This window comes from Clarias gariepinus, chromosome 7, assembly GCF_024256425.1.
Source record: "Clarias gariepinus isolate MV-2021 ecotype Netherlands chromosome 7, CGAR_prim_01v2, whole genome shotgun sequence".
Classification (NCBI taxonomy): domain Eukaryota; kingdom Metazoa; phylum Chordata; class Actinopteri; order Siluriformes; family Clariidae; genus Clarias; species Clarias gariepinus.
In genome coordinates, this window is record NC_071106.1 from 24,041,621 (window position 1) to 24,062,395 (window position 20,775).

The following is a 20,775-nucleotide window of genomic DNA, read 5'->3' on the forward strand; positions in this document are numbered from 1 at the left end:
CAATACCTGTAGGGGGCAGTCGTGTTTCAGTCTAAAGTATTGTGTGTCTACTGAAGCCGAAAAATGTTATGTCTCTTAGGCGCCCATTGACAGCAAGCGACAGAGCTCATAAACGTGTCAAGCTCAAACTGTTATGTATTTATTCATCATTTTCATTCAGAATTATTAGTAGTAGTAGTAGTAGTTCTCCGAATTTATTATTCTTATTATTGTAACGCACCCGCGCGTGTGCAAAAGGACTACAAAGATGTATGACGTTAGCCTATAACAGTATTGTTTTATTGTTTTTATGCGTTTTAAACGCAGACGGGTACTGGTGGCTCAGTGGTAGGTGATTCGCCCGCCATGCGGGAGACCCGGGTTCGATTCCCAGCCAATGCTCAATATGCTGGTGCTATTCGCTAAAATGCCATATATATAGCCATTACATTATTAACTTATGCTTCAGTACTGAATGCATGTTTGCAATTGAGAATTTTTTTTTGCTTAAGCTATGAAACACATTAGCACTCACCTCACAGTTGCTATAATTTAATGATTATCATAAGCAAAAAGTGTAAAACAAAGGATTCACATTTATTACATTTTCACCCAGAGCGGGATTCGAACCAGGGTCTGGACGATTTTATAGGATATACGGATATTATACGGATATTATTTAAGCAACGCCACACCACGTGGAAAGCGGCAAAAATGCTTCAATTTCATTGGCTGTCACTGAGTGTCAGCTATTCACGACTGGCCCCCGCGGAACACAGAATCCCCGGGCTTTGACTGCGCTTTCTCCATTCGTTATTACAGGGGCGGACTGGGACCAAAAAGTGGCCCTGGACTTCCTGGCCCACAGCAGCCCACACCATAATACATTGGCTCATTAATGTAGAGATACATTTTTAACACCAGTTACTAGTATAAAAATATAACACAATACAGAAATCAATGCTATTTAAACATGTTATTTGAAGTATCACTGAACATATATTGGGTCAAAGAAACGAAAAAAAAAAGAACATCAAGACAAACAACATATAAATCTATAAAGACAATATTTTAAAAGGAATGGCAATAAAACTGAACAGGTAAGCTGAAATAAAATCAGTAGCAGCAGTAGCTCACGCTAGTAAACTTGTTACTTATTTTAATTATTATGGTAGTCAATATTAATACGAAATAATGCTGAGAAACATTATTTCAATTAATATTTACCACCATCATAATGACTAGCACAAGTTAATGCTGCTACTAATTTTATTTTGTTTGATTGCCATTCTTTTTCCTTGGCTCTGGTAGATCAGGGGAGACGTGTTGGTCATCATCAGCATGTATTATGATGTGGGATGTGGTGAGCTGCTGGATCCAGCCTCACTGTCCCTGACCTGTTATAGGCAGAATCTGTTCATTTGAAGCATTTCACAGCATTTACCTCTAAAGATTTTTCTTATTTTTGCGTAACCTTTTCTTCTTCCTTCTTTTCATTTATGGAAATTATTATTAATTTGCTCAGAAAATTCGCTGCATCGAGAAAGGATCAATATCTAAAAATTGCCCACGTGTGTGGACAAAGAATACCAAAGTTTATAATCTTTAATAAAGTTAGCCTAATACAATATTGTTTCCAATGCTGAAGGAAACATGATTTAGTTTTAGTCTATTCATTGAATACAACGCGACAGCGCGCTCCGAGGTGAAGCGCACCCACAGTTACTGTAATCCCCCATCTCACCTTTACAACAGGTGTGAAGTCATCAAACCGGTTTCGCTGCTGGGGGAATTCACGGGATTGGGGGTTTTAAAACAAATTAACAAGACCGAGCAGACTTCAGACAGGGAGTTTGGTTGGTTAGAAGTGGCGCTGACGGGGGGGCTGGGGGGTGGGAGTCTTGCCCGCGGAGCAATTCAGTGTAGAACCGCAACTGCCTTATTTCCACCACATCACGTACTTCCCTGATCTTGGACTAAACTCTGCGCTTTGCTTTTATAATGTGGAGCAAGCCCGAGATCATATTAACGTAGCATTCATCATTCAAATTTATTCATATCAGTGTATAGTAAGTGTGATTTGAAAAGTGCTATAACTCCACCTGCCACAGTTTCAGCCCAGTGGAACAATCTGACTACATGTGAAGTGCCATGAAAAAGTATTTGCCCCTTCCTATTTTTTTTCTTTGCATATTTGTCACACTTGTATAGGTGGAATTTCACCTAAACACTTTAGGTGAGAACGTATAGGTTAATATGTATAGGTGAGAACAGCTGATTCACACTTGGGGAGAGTGAATAATTTGCATTTGAATGTTGTCTGGCATTGTAAGCGCACGCAGTTACACTAAAAGAACAATAGGATTAATAGGAATAGGAGGCACTAAAGAGGAGGATTTTAATTTAGACTATAAAAAATTAACCTGCGTCTATTTTTAGGCGTGCCAGCTGCCACTTTTTAGTCTTATAATGCCCACATGACATGCTGGTACAGAGCTGGACATAGCTCATCCATGCCAATGATCCAGGGTTTGCACCCTGCGCTATAAAATACGAGTACAACGGCCATCCGCGGACAGCAGCTCCTGCCTCCGTCTGCTCGCGCTGGCTCCTTTGAAGTCTCTGGGACGCGTTCCATTTGCCCCGTTTGCATGCCGCACTTCCGCGTTGTGTGCGCGCGTCTCACTCACACCGCGTACTAAAATCCACTGTAAACCAACAAACCCCGAGTATTTTATAGCGCGGATGAACCCGGGATCATTAGCAAGAAAAGCTCTTCTTCACTATTCGTGCTTAATTCCGCAGCCCCGCTTCTTCGCATATCTAAAGGGGGGGGCCGCCTAACTAGTGAGCGAGGAGCGATTAGGTGAGTGAGGAAACTATTGTCCTCAAAAATGTAACAGATGAGGACTCTGATTAATGTGCAAAAACTATATAATAAAACTATATAAGACTACATGCCTTTATAAGACTCAACTTTTATTTAAGCGCACTCACAATAACGAAAAAACGTGATTTTATAAATGTTTGAAAGCAAATAAGCTGCGCTGTTCTGTATTGTTTTTGGTGAACTTGAGCGCGTCAGAAAATGAACGCAAACATTTTTTTTAAATGGTCAGAGTCAGTCTGCTTGCTGTTTTCCCGACGCGTTCATAATCATTAGTCTACTTCTGCCGGTGCGCTCTGGAAAACTCCATGCATGCGGCTGAGCGCTGATTAAAACTATGGAGTAAATTAAAGAGGAGAATCACGATGCCGAGTCGAAGTCCTGAGCCCAAACCTCATTTAAATTAACAAATATTATAAGTAAAAAAACAATAGCCCATGTTTAGAAACCGTTTATAAATTCTTTCCGACATGAGTCGGCCCGGTGTTATGCGCAGAGCGCCGGGAGATTTCCTGAAGCTCAGAAATCACTGGGCATGTTTTCTAAATAGCCGCTATCTTTAATAACTGATGGAGGTTTTGAGCTGTATACACACGCATTCCTGCCTAAACAACTCTTAAAACTGACACAAATCCATACACGCTTTTTTTTCTAATTACAAGTGATAAAATCAAAAGGCTCACTTTGTTAACATTTATTGTGCTTAAATTTGATCCTAATAAGATTTGATTTAATTTGAATTCTAGAACAGTGGCAGCTGGAACACCTAAACAGATGCAGGATTATATTTTTATAATCTAAATAAAAATGCTTTTTTAAACGTGGGCTATTGTTATTTACATGCAATATTTGTTAATTTAATTTAAATGGGGTTTGGTCTTCGGAATGTTGAGCATCAGGATCCTCTTCTTTACTTTCCTACATAGAATCAGCGCTTAATCGCACGCATTAAGTTTTGTAAATTTGTTTAATGTTTAATAGTAAATAATGACCCCCGTTCCGCTGTACCACCGCTCGGAAAACCTTATGAAATACAAGTTTAGGACAATTATGATGATCTGCCACGGCGTGCGCGTGTGATGGGTGTACGCCCAACGCGGCGACGGTAGGACCTACATTCCGATTGATTAACCACTGTAATACTCTACGTCCATGAGTCCCCCAGATCTGCTTCTTTACTTAAGGCTAATCTATTTACAAAAATGCTTGGCTAAATAAATAGGTTTTTAGCCTGGACTTAAACACTGAGACTGTGTCTGAGTCCCGAACATTATTTGGAAGACTATTCCATAACTTTGGGGCTTTGTAAGGTAAAGCTCTGCCCCCTGCTGTAGTTTTAATAATATGCGATACTGACAAGTAGCCTGCATCCTTTGATCAAAGTAGGCGTGGCGGATTGTAAGACACTAGCAGTTCCATATAATGCTTTATACGTCAAGAGTAGTATTTTTAAATCGATGCGAAATTTCACAGGAAGCCAATGCAATGTGGATAAGATAGGGGTGATGTGCTCGTATCTTCTGGTTCGAGTAAGGACTCTCGCTGCTGCATTCTGGACTTATTGAAGCTTGTTTAACCACGTTTTTGCAACTAGACAGTAAGGCATTACAATAATCCAACCTAGACGTGATAAAAGCATGAACTAGTTTTTCTGCATCATTTGGTGACAATATATTTCTTATCTTGGCAATATTTCTGAGGTAAAAGATTGCTATCCTGGTGATATTATTTACATGTGCTTCAAATGAAAGGCTGGAATCTATAATCACACAGAGGTCTTTTACTGTTGCACTTGATGGAACAAAAAGGCCATTTAAAATTAGTGTGATCAGAAAGCTTTCTTCTAGCTGCTTGTGGTCCTATGACTAGAACTTCTGTCTTATCAGGATTAAGCAGAAGGAAATTAATTAACATCCAATCTCTTATGTCCTGCACACATTGCTCAACGTTAGTAAACTAGTTTTTCTCATCTGGTTTTGCTGAAACATATACTTGTGTGTTATCAGCATAACAATGAAAACTAATACCATGTTTACAAATTTTGTTGCCCAGAGGAAGCATGTAAAGGGAAAAAAGCAGTGGGCCTAAAACAGAACCCTGTGGAACACCAAACTCAACTTGAAAACATGAGGAATGGTCACCATCTAAATCTACAAACTGATAACGATCAGTCAAATAGGATCTGAGCCATAAGAGGTCCATTCCCTTAATTCCTACTAAATTGTCTAATCTGTGAAGGAGAATACTATGATCAATAGTGTCAAAAGATGCACTGAGGTCGAGTAACACAAGTATAGTGACACAATCCTGCTCAGAGGCCACTAGGAGGTCATTTACTACTTTAACGAGTGCTGGCTCTGTGCTGTGATGAGGCCTAAATCCTGACTGATACAGTTCTTGTATGCTATTCCTATTTAGATATGAACATAGCTGCTGTGATACAGAATTTTAAAGATAAAGGGGAGGTTTGATATTGGCCTGTAATTGAAAAGCTGACAGGGGTCAAGGTCAGGTTTCTTGATTAGTGGTTTAATAACTGCTAATTTAAGGGACTTAGAAACTTACCCACTGCTGAGTGAACAGTTAACTACTTACAACAGGGGTTCTGTTATTGCTGGAACTATCTGCTTGAGAAAATGTGTTGGTATAGAATCTAATTCACAGGTTGACAATTTTAAATAGGAGATGAGTAAAATTAGTTCCCTCGCTTCAAGGGGAGTAATGTATTCTAGGTTCTGATGTGATGTGATTAATTTATCATCTGTATCACTTAAATTGTCTGGTTTCAAAGCCTGAATTTTTTGCCTAATAAATTCAAGGATTATTTTTGTTATTTTCTATAGGAGTGGAGAGATACATTGATCTAGCAGCACTGAGAGCTCTTCTATAGTTCAGGATGCTCTCCTTCCATGCTCTTTGGAAAACTAACAATTTAGTTTCACGCCATTTGCATTCTAATTTCCGAGCGGTTTGTTTTAGAGTGCGTGTGTGGTGATTATACCAAGGAGCGAGTTTTTTTATCTCTAATAATTTTTCTTTTAACTGGATCTACATTATCTAAGCTATAATGAAGTGTTGACTCTAGATATTCAGCCACTTGATTGAGTTCTGTGGAGTCAAATGGCGATCCAATCAAAGTTGATAACTCTGGGAGATTATCGATAAAGCTCTGTGTGGTATTTGATGTGAATGTACGTTTAAGGCGGTAGCGTGGTGCTGTGCATACATTATTACTATGAGACACTTTATTTGAGACAAGACAGTGATCTAAGATAACTTTAGACTGTGGAATTGTAATTATGTTTCTTATACTTAATCAGAAGGATAATATTAAGTCCAAAGTGTGACCTGCTTTATGACTGGGTCCTACTACACACTGATTTACTCCTACTGAGTCCAGTATGGACATAAATGCTGTTCTCAGAGGGGCTTCTGGATTCTCAAAATGAATATTAAAATCTCCAGCAATTAATGCGTTGTCTACAGAAACAACTAGGTTTGAGAGGAAATCTGCAAATTCACAGAGAAACTCAGAGTACGGCCCTGGGGGTCTGTAAATGATGATTAGCGGAATCGTCTGAGCTGACTTTATGTTACTATAGAAAATTTCAAATGCATTAAATTTAAATCTGTGTTTTTGTACGCATGTATCAACGCTGTGTACGCACAAAAACTTTGCTTACGCCAGTTTTCATGCTTACGGTCGGAATTGCTAACAGTGAAATTACCGAGAATGTGCGTTCTTCCACGCCAACTTCATGTCTGGCGTACGTGTATTTCTTGTGTGTGTTTGTTTTATTTTCTGTTGGCGACTCCTAGAGGCAATTATGTTAAATTGCACACTACAAAGTATTGCACCAACACATGTGAAAAACGTTGCTATTAATTTATAAATGATAAAATGGGTTAATTGACACAATATTTTTCTACCAATTATGTGATTTAACACATATAAAACCATTTGCAAATGTATACAACCCTTAGTCTATGGCAATGGCAGTGTTGGCCTTATTAGAGGACATTATCAGTGGCCAAATCTGAAGGGAACGCATTTTTAGGGATCACAGTGATTTTCTGGCCCACGATGATGACTGGCTTATTAGTCGTTTCAAATTTCCAAGAGCTACCCTCCAGCCAGCTGTATGGGAAGGGATCATCCGCATGTCTAGCAGGTATATGGGGTTTCCATACCATGCAGTTGACCAGCCAAACATTAAAGCGCAATTTGCAGCGATCGCCAGTTTTCCTAATGTAATCGGAGCGATCGACTGCACGCACATTGCTATAGGCGCCACCTGAAGACAAATGCACGTGCGCTCACTTTCATGGTAATTCGGATATACGAAGAGAATATGCGTGGGATTCCGTGTACGCAGTGTTCCATACATCAGATTTTTTTTACTGCGTACGCACATTTACAGCTTTGTCTGTACTCAATGTTTTAGTATAAGTTCAATGCAAGTCTTTGTACATGAGGCTCCTGGTCTGTGATAGTTTCGTTAATAATAACTGCTTTAGATGCAAGAGATCTAATATTTAACAGTCCTAGCTTCAGATCAGAGGTGCTGGCTGCACATTCAGTATGATCCGAGTTTGTAATATCTATGTTAATTAAATTATTAAAACAGACTTTCTAAGTCTTTCTAAATTTTTTGTTAAGCTCGGGGAACAGACACAGTCTCAACATAGTGAACCCTGAGTGACAACTCTATGCAGCTAGCAGACGGTTGGTTTAGCCTGTCTCTGTCTGCTCCCTGGCCTGGGCTCTGGATTGTCACTGATTAACTAGGCCTTTTCTAAAACTATGAGCTATGCTACAAGAAATGAGAGCAGCACCTTCCTGAGTGGGATGGATACCGTCCCACCCTAACAGGCCAGTTTTGCCCTCAAAGGTCTTCCAATTATCTATGAAGCCCATGTTGTTTTCAGAGCACCACCTGGACATCCAGCGGTTCAGCGACCATAACCTACTGTAAGCTATGTCGCCACGTCTCATTGGGATGGGACCAGAGATGTCATCGGACATCGCCTTCGCTAGTTTAAACACCTCTGAAAAATTATTCTTACTAACCTTTGACTGATGAAGGTGTATATCATTAGCTTCAGCATGTACAATCTTAGAGAACCTGTGCTGTCCTAGAGCCCTAAGATTACCTCCTATGTCCGGTGCTCTGGCTCCCGGGATACCCCTAACCACTGCTGCTGGTGCCCCTAAAGGCCTTGCTAATTTCGCATGTCTCAGTATAGAGTCTCCTATAACCAGAGCTCTTTCAGATTTCTCAGCTGGTGCATCACTGAGAAGAGCAAACCTGTTGTACACGTGAAGCGCAGAATAGGTGTGCTCCGGTGGGCTAGCCTTAGCGTTAGCTTTGGCTGAACAAGTATGCCGCCGAGTCGTCACCCACTCGCCCCGCTGTGAGGTCTCTAATGCCGGGGTCGGGGGCTGGTTATCTCCGCCTGCGGCACCCAGACTGTCCGCTACAGGAATACCACTGCTCTCACACTCTCTAACCCTCTCTAAAGTCTGGATGCGCTCCTCTAATGCTGATATCCGGTCTCTTGGTAAGGTCATATCATCGCATGGATTCTCATACCACTGTTATGCAGACGACACCCAACTTGTTCTCTCCTTTCCTCCCTCTGACACTCAGGTTTCCACCCAGATCTCAGCATGTCTGGCAGACATCTCATTTTGGATGGCTGCTCATCAGCTGAAGCTTAATCTAAGTAAAACCGAAACTGTTGTTTATCCCTTGTGACTCATCTCCAGGTCAAGACCTTGTGATATCCATGGACAACAACCAAATCACTCCTTCAGCCACCGCCCGCAATCTTGGGGTAACCGTGGACAATCATTTGTCATTTTCCCCACACATCGCTAACCTTACTCGCTCTTGTCGATTTCTTCTTTTACAATATCAGAAGAATTCGCCCATTTCTTTCTTCACAGGCTACTCAGGTGCTTGTTCAGTCCCTTGTTATTTCAAGACTGGACTACTGCAACTCACTCCTAGCAGGACTGCCTCTGTCCACGATTCGCCCTCTGCAACTGATCCAGAATGCAGCAGCACGTCTCGTTTTTAACCTCCCCAAGTTCTCCCACACCACCCCACTCCTCCGCTCCCTGCACTGGCTTCCTGTAGTTGCCCGCATCAAATTTAAAACACTGATGCTTGCCTACAAAGCTAAAAATGGCCCAGCACCCACTTACCTCTCTGCGCTAATTACACCACGCACTGCACCACGTTCCCTCCGATCCTCCAGCACTGCTCGCCTCATCCCACCATCTCTCAGGGATCGAGGGCGGCATTCATCCAGGCTCTTTTCTGTTCTGGCACCTAGGTGGTGGAATGAACTTCCTCTAGATGTCCGTACATCAGAGACTTTGACTATCTTTAAACGACGACTCAAGACTCATCTGTTTCTCCAGTACTTGGACTAACCCCCCGCCCCCCCGAAAAAAAAAAAAAAAAAAACCTCTTCTTAGTTGTGTTGGACTAATGGCACTTAGTTATTAACCTAGTTAACCCAGTGTAAGTATGTATCCAATTATGTAAACATTAAAGCACTTTTTGTAAGTCGCTCTGGATAAGAGCGTCTGCCAAATGCCCAAATGTAAATGTAAATATCTTCTCCGTCAGAGTGCTCACTAACACACACCTATCACAAGTAAAATTACCACTAACGACGGAGGAAGATTGTCTAAACATCCTGCACTCTACACACTGAACAAGCTGCATATTAGACATGATAACGTACCTGAGTCAGAGTTTAGTTGTTTGGTGATGGATTGCGCTTGTTGTTCTCAGATGATACCCGCGTTCGCCAAAAAAGCGCAAAAAAACTGAAAAAGGCAAAAATCCAGTAGTATTAAAGCATAAAAATTTGTTAATGTTGTTATTTAGAATAAACAAGAAAAGGCAATGTAATTTAAACCCTGATACAAACAAACGAGGAACTTTCACAGGAACAATACGAAAAAAAAGAAATAAAAGAAAAAAAATAACACGTTGCACCATCTGGCCGTCATTTCATTAATGACATGAAATGCGACTGATTTATTTTGGCCTTTGCCGGTAATAGACATTCCACTTGACTAACTATTGTAAAAGCCCAAGGTCCGAACCACCTTATCATGTCGTCCGAAGAAGGCAAGTTCACTTACTAGTTCATCTCTCATGCTTCGTCCCTTGCACGTGCTCCTTGTTTTCGTCTTTTCACCATCGCACCACCAAGCGACCGGGTCATCCACGCTTCAATAACTCCCAACAAGTCTTAGTGCCAGAACTCCAAAGTCCTGCAATGAAGAAACCCCCAAATGAAGTTCCAGAGCCACGTCATTATTAACCAACACATCATTAAACGGCTTCCCCGACAGATCTCAGCAACAGTGCATCAACCAATAAGCAATGCTGCGATTTCCTTTGCTGGACCATCAGATAAGAATAAAACGCAACGCAAGCAAGCAAGCAAAGCTACATACCTTGCTGAAAATTGGTGCTCGCTTCATAACTAAACCATAGGATTAAATCTAAAACTCTGCTCTTGTGACATTCTGTTACACCCTGGTCTAGATCAGGCCATAACAGGAATAAAAAGAAGAGAAAAAAATTGGATGAGACCAAAAGTGTGTTTGCTTAATGTTTATTTACAAAAGTGCGTAAGCAAATCCCAAAAAGGGGGCTGTAAGCTTCAGAAGCCGACAAAGTCAAAACAATAAACAAAATTTTCTTTACATAGTCCCGAAGTGAAACAACTAACCTGCATCAAAAGTAAAGAAATGGAAATACACAATACTTCGCTTACTCCCTTCCTAACCACACACCAAGAAAAAACAAGGTGTAAACAAAATGGTGTTAAGTCCCTACTAAGCTAGCAGAATTATATACAAATATATACAAAATGTATTTACAATCAAGCAACCAAAACCAAAAAAGTGCATACACAAAAACGTAGCCAGAAACGTAACATGAGGTCATAAACTGTATAATTTTACAAATGGTCATCCAATAAACAGTAAGCAAAAACATGGTCTGTAGTATTCTGGTCTAAAGGGTCTCCTGGTTACAGATGTCGCCATTAAAAACGCACCTTTCCAGAAAAGTGATCCCGCGACTTGCCGCGGCAAGCTGTAAAAATGCCCTTCATTACCTGTAGGGGGAAGTTGTGTTTCAGTCTGAAGTATTGTGTGTCTACTGAAGCCGAAAATGTGTTCTCTGTCTTAGGCGGCCATTGACAGCAAGGGACAGAGCTCATAAATGCGTCGAGCTGAAACTGTAAATACTGATATGTATTTGTTTTTTATTTTCTTCTCTACTGATGATACTTATTTAACTGCGCTTTCTCCATTCAGTATTATTATTATTAGTAGTAGTAGTAGTGCTCCGAATTTATTATTATTATTATTATTATTATTGTAGCGCACCCACACGTGTGTGCAAAAAAATTACAAAGATCTATGTATCTAAAATATTATTGTTTTATTGTGTTTGTGCGCTTTAAATATACACCAAACTATTTACATTGCCTTGTGCAAAGTGAAAGTGAGTTGCGGTGCGGCAAATATATGTCGCTTCTCCTTATGATTGATATGATTGGCACATGTTAAATAAGGGTTGTCTTTGCGGCACTGTGCGAAACGCATGCCGATGTGAGCCGCTTTATTTCAGTCATACCTGTAATATACTAACATGTTTTTGCTGTGTAATGGCCTGCGCGCGCACAACCTCTCGCAGTCGAGCCTCTAAATACGCTGTTTTAACGGGGGTGGGGTTAAGAAACACCGCACTGGCAGAAGTAGACTGATGATTATGATTGCGTCGGGGAAAACAGCAAGAGAACTGACTGGCCAAACAAGCACTAACAACAGCTCAAGGGAGTGTATATATATATTTTTTTTACTAGGTAATTAAGTTCACTAGCTAACGATTTTATTTGTACAAAGAATAAACTGATATATGGCTTCTGTTTGTACCAGTTTATTGTTACTATGAAAAAAATTACATTTAAAGAGATCGAAATTTAAATATAGAAATAACTGGGACAATAGACCTTTAGAATAGAACATTAGAATAAAAAAAAACCACACTTCTATCTTTGTATAATATGGTTATAGTATAATATATCTCTTATTTCTATTTACTTTAGGTTGTTGTTCTTGCAGTGTTACTGTGTGTGCTTTGCAATGTAAAAAAATACACCTTTCCCAGGTGTGAATCAGCTTTTCTCACCTTTAAACTCGGAGAAACTAAAATGCACCTCTCCCCAATTTTAATGTTTCAGAATGTTTTTCTCTGAAAGAGCCATCAGAACAGTGGCACCTGAAACGCCTAAAACACATAATAACACATAAATAAAAATGCTTTTCTAAATGTGGGCTATTGTTATTTACCTACAATATTTGTTAATTTAATTCAAATGGGGTTTGGGCTACGGGATGTTGAGCATCATGATCCTCATCTTTACTTTCTTTCACGGCGTGTGTCTGTGATGGGTGTGCGCCCAATTATACTATCGCTACTCACACCCTGTAGGCTCCCTGAATCGGCGGCAAAGGGACGAAGCTGCCTATTCGTGCCGGCTGGCGATAATTAACGTTAATAAGATTGCGGGCTTATAGTGTTACTGCATTATGTTTCAAGACATCCTTAATTGACATTTTTCCAGGTGTGGGAAATTATATGTACACAAATACTTTGACAACATACACTTATCAATTTATCCACATACACTTATCAAGAGAAACTTATGGTGCACGCGCACACAATCTCTCCGCGCGAAAACAATGCGAGTAGCCTATATACAGTACTGTACATGTATTTGTCTTTGGTGCATTTCTGGCCGAGAATGCCTGCATTTTTATCGATAAATCGCGGGCGATTAGCAGCCTTTTGATCAAAACGCTGCCTTTTGTAAAGTGGATGTACGACACAGGAATGAACAGCTTTATTTATATGTTAGCATATTCACGAATCAGGACATTCGCATAGTTAACAGTAACATATAATAAGTTAGCTACTATCAGATAATTAAATTAATTTAATTTAAACAGAGGCAATGCCACCTCTCTAATTGTTTTGTCCCTGTTAAGACATTACAAAATCTACTATAAACTTATTATGAATTTCAAAGCACGAATTTGGGCATCATTATGAAAATAATATGAAGCACATATACACTCACTCATCATAAAAGATCTATTGTAAAACAAAATAAAATTCATGTTTGCTTCATCAGTGTTCAGCCGCGTCATTACATACATATCCACAAATACTTTTTATAAATTATATATTTGCAACACATCTTTACGTTTTAAATAAGATATGTTGCCATATTCACGAATCAGTACATTTGTATAGTCAACACTATCACATAGCCTACTATTAGGAAATTAAATTAATTTAAATATCATTTAAACTGAGGCATTGCCATGTCTTTCATTGTTTTGTCCCTTTTAAGACATTACAAAAACTGTACAGTCTAAGAAACTTACTATGAATTTCAAAGCACAAATTTGGGCATCTCATTTTATCCTTATAAAAATAATATAAAGCACAGACACACATTCATCATGAAAGATATACTGTAAAACAAAAAAAATCATGTTTGCTTCAGCATTGGAAACAGTATTGTTTTAGGCTAACTAATTACAGTATACACAATTAATCGTTGTACTTGATCTGGCTTTTAGATAAAGTCTTTCCATGTGCCATCTGGCGGATATTTAGTGAAGCACAAAACATTTATTTAAATTCCAGAGCGCTAAATTGCAGCATATCGCGGGAAAATATGCGCAGTCTTAATGGCGACATCAACAATAGCGAGGTGGGATCAACAAAAGACAGGAAAGGCAGCATCCAATAGTTTGCAGGCAAGGGTACACTGAAGAGGGCAGTGATTTTCATCATAGGTATACCTCAACTATGAGTGACAAAATAGGAAAAATCACATTGTATGATTTTTAAAGTATTTATTTGCAAATTATGGTAGAAAATACGTATTTTATCACCTACAGACAAGCCAGATTTCTGGCTCTTACAGACCTGTAACTTCTTCTTTAAAAGGCTCCTCTGTCCTCCACTCATTACCTGTATTTATGGCATGTGTATAAAAAACACCTGTCAGTCACACTCCAAACTCCACTATGGCCAAGACCAAAGAGCTTTTAAAAGACACCAGAAACAGAATTGTAGACCTGCACCAGGCTGGAAAGACTAAATCTGCAATACAGATCTGGCCATTAAAAACCCACATTTCAAGAAAAGAGATTTTGCAAAATGCCCTTTATTACCTGTAGGGGGCAGTTGTGTTCCAGTCTGAAGTATTGTGTGTTTACTGAGCCGAAAATGTTATATCTCTCTTAGGCGCTCATTGACAGCAAGCGACAAAGCTCATAAACGTGTCGAGCTCAAACTTTCAATACTGATATGTATTTATTCATTTTCTTCTCTCCTTCAGTAATGATACGTCTTTGACTACGCTTTCTCCATTCAGTATTATTAGTAACAGTATCAGTAGTAGTAGTGCTTCGAATTTATTATTATTGTTATTATACTTATTATTATTTTAATGCACCCGCGCGTGTGCAAAAAGACGAAGTACAACAAATAATGCAAAAATGTATATGTTGGCCTAAATCAATATTTTTTATTGTGTTTATGCACTTTAAATATACATAAAACAATAAACACTTCCTTGTGCAAAGTCAAAGTGAGTTGCGTGTGTGACTTTTTGATCAAATCGATAAAACTACAACATGAAATGCAACAAACACAAAAATATGTGCTACTCGCTGAATACAATGTGACAGCATGCAGAATCCCAGGGCTTTGACTGTGCTTTGTTCATTGATTAGTGGTACACTAAAAAAGTGCTGGGTTTCTGTAAACACATTATTGGGTTGTTTATCCTGGGTCAAAATTCTGTGTTATTTTGGGTACTTTAATCACACTGTTGGGTTGCTTTTGCTATGAATACTAAAAGTGCTGCATGATTAAACTCAATGCAAAAAAACGGAAAAAGAAGCTTCTCCGTTTCTTCCCTAGACCTTTTTTTCCGGTGTTTATGTAGTAAACCCATGGGTGAACACAATGACTTAAGAATTTAATTAAACACAAATATATATAAGTGGCATATTAATTTAAATCCAACATTTAAATGGTCAGTGATTGCTGCATAGGCGTCAACTCGCCTGTTCTGTAATATTCCATTGTCATTCAAACTGTCGTTGTTTTAGAGCCCTTTACTGAAACATTTGCTAGTTAGTAAGAAAGTAAGTAAGTAAGTAAGCAAATAAAAGATAAGAGAATAAATAGCTTTAAATGGTACTTCAATGTAGTAAAAGTACCCTAGCATGAGTTTATATAATGAAAATATTAGGTATAAACAAAATCTAATTTATATATACGTATTTATTTAAATGCTTGACATTTTAATGTTTAGTGATTGTTGCAGACATTCACACTATTTTTGGGGGAAGGGATTGGCTTGTACAGGCTACCTAACCCTGATCAACAGTCAGCGCTCTGCTGTAACCAGCAGATCAAAGGAGCAGTTATCGGCTATGACAAGTAGTCTTCTGAGTTTGGAAGCACGTTTAAAGGAGGAGATAACGTCACAAACACACACACAAACTCTCCGTACATACAGACCCATATGAGAAGTGCGCGCGGACACACACAAACTTTCTGTGCACACACAAACAATCTTTTCGTGCAGATGCACTGTGCAGGGAACAACTGAACAACAGGTCTTCAGTTTGTTTGTTTTTTTTGTTTTGTTTTTCCGGCCTGTCAGTATCACAGGTAACACAACAGTGTATGTGTAGCTGTGCTATCATTATTCACAGCCATTTTTTTTTTGTTTGTTTGTTTCCCATATAATGACAGACAAGACCGGGGGACCAAAAAAAGAGAAAAGAGAGTAAAAAAAAAAAAAAATATGAAAAAAAAAAAAATAATAATAAATAATAATAATGATAATAAAAAAACAAATAAACAAACATTTAAGGAAAAAAAAAAAGGAAAGGACAAAAAAAAAGGGGGGGGGGTGTGGGGTGGGAGGGGGGGAGAGAATATAGTCAGAATCTGCTTTCGTACCTGCTGAAGAAAAAGAGAGAAAACAACAGAAAACACAACAGCAGAGAAATTGCAGCCACAACCAACATCTGTATGATTCGCAGTAAATCATAAATCCTAAAACCTGTTGAGCCTCGCACATCATAAAATATTTTGAAATAAACATTTTGTTTTGAAGCAACAGCAAAGACAGTGTGTGTGTGAGCACCTGTTTGTACACCAGTGTGAACGTTTGTGTGCACACCTGTGTGTGTGAGCGCGCTTGTGTTCATAAGGTTCCTCCATGTAAATGTTTAATAGTGTGTGTGGGGAACCACAGTCCCGTCCCGCAAGGCATGGAGCAGACACGGCGGAGACACGGGTCCCAGACATCCAGAGGCCCCCCAGAGCACAGGAGTCTCAGGAGAACCACCGCAGGGACAGCCCCCCCACCCCGAAAGGGGCAGCGGAGAGCACAGAGGGGGGTCATCCAGCAGCCCCAGTCCAGACGCCCCAGGGGGCCGTGGCGACAGGACCGCAGGCTCAGCCGGCGGTCGTCCACTCCGAGGCAGTCCGGTCCCTGGGTCCAGAGATCCCAGGGCCCCTCCACCCCCCAGCCGGTGCCCAGTCAAGCCAGGAGAGCCAGATCCCGCCCAGCGATCGCCCAAGTGAGCCAGCGCTCACCCGAGCCCCCCGCCCCGGAGCGAGAAACCAACAACCCACCAGCGGCTGGGGACAACCCACCAGCGGCTGGGGGCACCCCACAGCTGGGTGTGGTGGCAGATCAGGGGGGAGATGTTGAGAGAGGTGGAGTCTAGGACCTGACCTAACACCTAAACGTAGACAGCCAGGCACACATATACACAAACATACATTCCCACCCTCATACACACAAACAAATATTCACACACTCATACATGTAGACACACAAAAATAGACAGTATACACACTCACACTCCCCATATACCCACTTCCCTCTGCCGTGGGGACAGAAAGACCCCCCCGGTCCCCGCAGAAGTGGAAAGGACCACCAGCCCAGACCCTCTCAGCCCCCGGCCCTGGACCATGGATAGATGGGATGTGGAAAAAAAGAAGACCCCCGCTTCGCTCCTCCCGCTCTAATGTAGTGTTGGTGTGTGTTGTTCTAAAGTGCTTTAAAACAAGGGAGGGGCAAGACACTAACCACCCTCTGGCAGCTCGTGTCAGCTCTGCCCCTCCCAAGAACCCTAAATGTCTACGTGCCACTTAAAATTGGGAAGTGGGCACTGGCACCAGAGGTAGGGCTGATTAAACAGCCCGCCCTCTGGACGCCATTCAGTGTGCCCACCCCCAAGGCCCTATATGTATGTCTAACATGACAGTAAGTAATGAGAGTGTCTAAGATGTGATATAAAATTGAGATGCAGGTGGTCACAAGAAGAGCCCGGGGCAGCCCACCAGGCCCCACAACAGAGGAGAAAAAAGAAGGGGAAAAAAAAAAAAAAAACTACTCCCACCCCCACATTCAGTCGACTCCCAGACTACATAGAACAATAGACACCCAAGTTAGGCCCGTCCTCCTCCTGTAATGGACCCCCCCTGCAGAGAGGATACTCGCAAATGGTAGAAATATACCCACCAGCTGAAGAGGCCCCCAGCTCCACCGATGCGTCGAAGGTCCCCGCCCAGGGTTGGGCACCAGGGCAAGCACCAACCCACATCCCGGCAGCACACCAGCCAGGACCCATGCCCCACAGGCCCAGCTGGAACCCCAGCCCAGAGGCAGAGCACCCCCAGGACCCCAACCCCCCCCCCGGACCTATCTCGGAGCGGTACGGCCGCCAGGCCGGCAACCTACGTCCACCGACACGGGCCTCCCCAGCAGCGCCGCGTGCAGCCGGCAGAAAAAAAAATAAATAAATAAAACACCGCCCAGGAGCCATCCGCGCCCCATCCAGGCCAGGACCGCAGCCCCAGAGAACACCTAGACGCCCTAGGCCAGCATGCCCCCCGCCGCATCAGCAACCAGGACCAAAACCGGACAGAACTGCGGCCCCCAGCCGCACTAGGTAATGGAGCCGATCAAAGGAGCCCAGAGAGATCGATCTAATGTGGCAGCAGACACCGTGTCAAGACTAATATAGTCTAACAAACGATCTCTATATTGGTTGATATTAAGATTATTTCTATTTTTCCAGTTCATGAGGACAGTCTTCTTAGCAATTCATAAGGCGGTGAAAACCATATGGATTGTGTTGACCTCTGTAGTGACACCCTCTAGGTCACCCAACAAGCAAACTGAAGGAGAGGCTAAAATGGAACATTTAAGACACTTTACAGATTTGTGAAGACTTATCAATCATAGGTGCGGTGATAGGGGGTTTTAGTTGTGATGTATGAAATATGGGGTGAATCCGGACCTAAGAGTTTATCCTTAGGATGATCCTGTATAAATCGACGTAAAAGTTTTCGTGACACTGTGTGAAGATGGAGGTTCTTTGTTGATAGCCATACCCTGTCACCTACTTTGTACAAGCGTCCTGGAGGGTGTCGACGGCGATGCTAGGTGATGTAACTGGTGTTGGCGTATTGGATGGCGAGGTTGGCTTGATTCCACAGCAATCGACACCTGCGGACCAACTGTTGGGCCGATAGTATGTCAACCTCTTGTTCTTGATGGGCGAACATCGAAGGTTGGAAACCATAGAATACCTCAAATGGGCTTAGGCTGGTAGCAAAGGAGACGTGGAGGTGGAGGACTGTTCTGCCCATGTGAGGTAGCAGGAGCACTGGCGATCAAAAACAAAACATCTCAGGAAGCGCTCCAGCGCTATGGGTGATAGGGTGGGAGGTGGGTAGCTTGGTGACGGGGATGGCATTGGTGTCAACGTCGGGGGCCTCGGACTTCTTGGAACACATCCCAGGCTGTGCCCGTAGGCAAAGTTTGGTCCGTTCTGTCTGACCGTTTGTCTGGGGATGGTAACCAGATGACAGACTACAGTTGGATTTGATCAGATGGCAGAAAGCCTTCCAGAACCGCTCTTCTGAGGGGAGTCCGGTGAGAGCCACCAGATGCACTGCCTTGGAGAACCGGTCGACGATGTTGTTTTTTCCTTCTGAAACCGGCAGGCCCGTGATATAGTCCAAGGTGATGTGCGTCCACGGCCGTCGAGGAAAAGGGAGTGGTTGTAGTTCCCCAGGTGTTGGTTCATTTGTGTATTTGGCCCTGGCGCACACCGGTCACGGCGGCAGTCCCTAAACGGACTCTGTTATGTCATTTCTCATGGAGGGCCACCAAAAAAGCCTGTCTGATGAATGATAGGGTTCGTCTGGTCCCAGATGTCCGGCACTGGCGGTTTGGTTTCCGCAGCCTGTGCCTGGCGGACCCTCGTTTTTAAGTCCCAGTGTAGGGGTGCGATGATTTGTGATGATGGAATGACAGGCACGGGGTCCGCCCAGGGAAGGTCTTTCTCATGCTGGCATGATAGGGCGTCGGCCTTGGTGTTCTTCGACCCTGGCCGGTATAATAGGTGGAAATTATATTGTTAAAAAAATAATGCCCGTGCCTGTCGTGGATTGAGTTGTTTTAAATTTCTGATTGTGATGAGGTTCTGATGGTCGGTCCCGACGATGAATGGTGCCCTGGAGCCAGTGACGCCATTCCTTTAAAGCCCACTTTACGCCCAACAGATCGCGGTCCCCTACCCCGTATTGCTGCTGAGTGGGGTCAATTTTTTTGGAATAGAAACTGCAAGGGTGCAGTTAATGGTCTGGACCTTGCTGAGAGAGAACGGCGCCGGCGCCCACATCCGACGCGTCCACCTCCACAACGAAGGGTTTGCTGGCATCTGGGTGGAGAAGAATAAGAGCGGTGGTGAAGCGGTGACAAAGTTCTCGAAAAGCAGAGATGGCAGCTGGGGTAAGTTGAAATGGTTAAGATGAGGGCCTGGTCAATGTGGTTAATGGTGCTGCAACTGTACTATAGCCCCAGATAAAGCGACGGTAGAAGTTCGCAAACCCGAGAAACCGTTAAAGTTGTTTGAGAGACCTGGGTAGGGGCCAGTGACGTACAACTTTTAGCTTCTGCGGGTCCATGGCCACACCCTGGGGTGAGATGACAAAACCCAGGAAAGTGGTGAAGTGCTTGTGGAAGGAAAAGTTTGTGAGCGAGCAATCTCTTTAGCACAGCACGTACATGTTGAATGTGTTCTTCAGGGTTGTGAGAGTAAATCAGGATGTCGTCTAGGTAGACGAACACCCATCAGCCCAGCAGGTCTCTAAGGACGTCATTATGAACTGTTGGAAGGCCGAGGGTGCATTAGAGTCCAAATGGTATGACCACCAGAGGCACCAGAGAGGGCGTCCAGGGCTGAGTTGGTAAGTGGTAGTGGGTGTCTGTTTTTGATGGTAATGTTATTTAACCCCCGATAATCGACACGTGGGCGAAGTTCGCCCCCTTTCTTCTTTTTTTTTTTTCAACCTTGTTTTTTTATTAATTTTGTTACAAAGCCCATATGAACATTACAGATTATCAAGTTGTTTATCATTACAGAGTATATTTCCCACCCCTACATTTATCAAAAAGAAAGTAGCGTTTGAACATACGCAAATAAAAAAAAATAAATTAAAATAAATAAATAAATAAAATGTGTATATAAATATACATATATACACATACCTACACACATACACACATACCCATATATATATATATATACACACACACACACATACACATATGCATATACACAGACATATGAGAATTCAAATTACAGTTATTACGTACCATTCCACCTTATCTGTTTACATATTGCCTAAAAGGGGACCACACCTTTTTAAAAATCTCCGCTTTCCCTCTGATTTTCTATGTTAATT

General features: G+C 41.9%; 1 protein-coding gene across 1 annotated transcript in view; it reads left to right on the top strand.

Moving 5' to 3' along the window:
- The window catches only part of reln (reelin), a 1,039,407-nt gene that overhangs the window by 276,115 nt on the left and 742,517 nt on the right, over positions 1 to 20,775 (top strand). Inside the window, exon 9 of the mRNA XM_053500241.1 lies at positions 11,287 to 11,301. Coding sequence (XP_053356216.1) covers positions 11,287 to 11,301 — 15 coding nt within the window. The remainder of the gene's footprint in view (positions 1 to 11,286; positions 11,302 to 20,775) is intronic.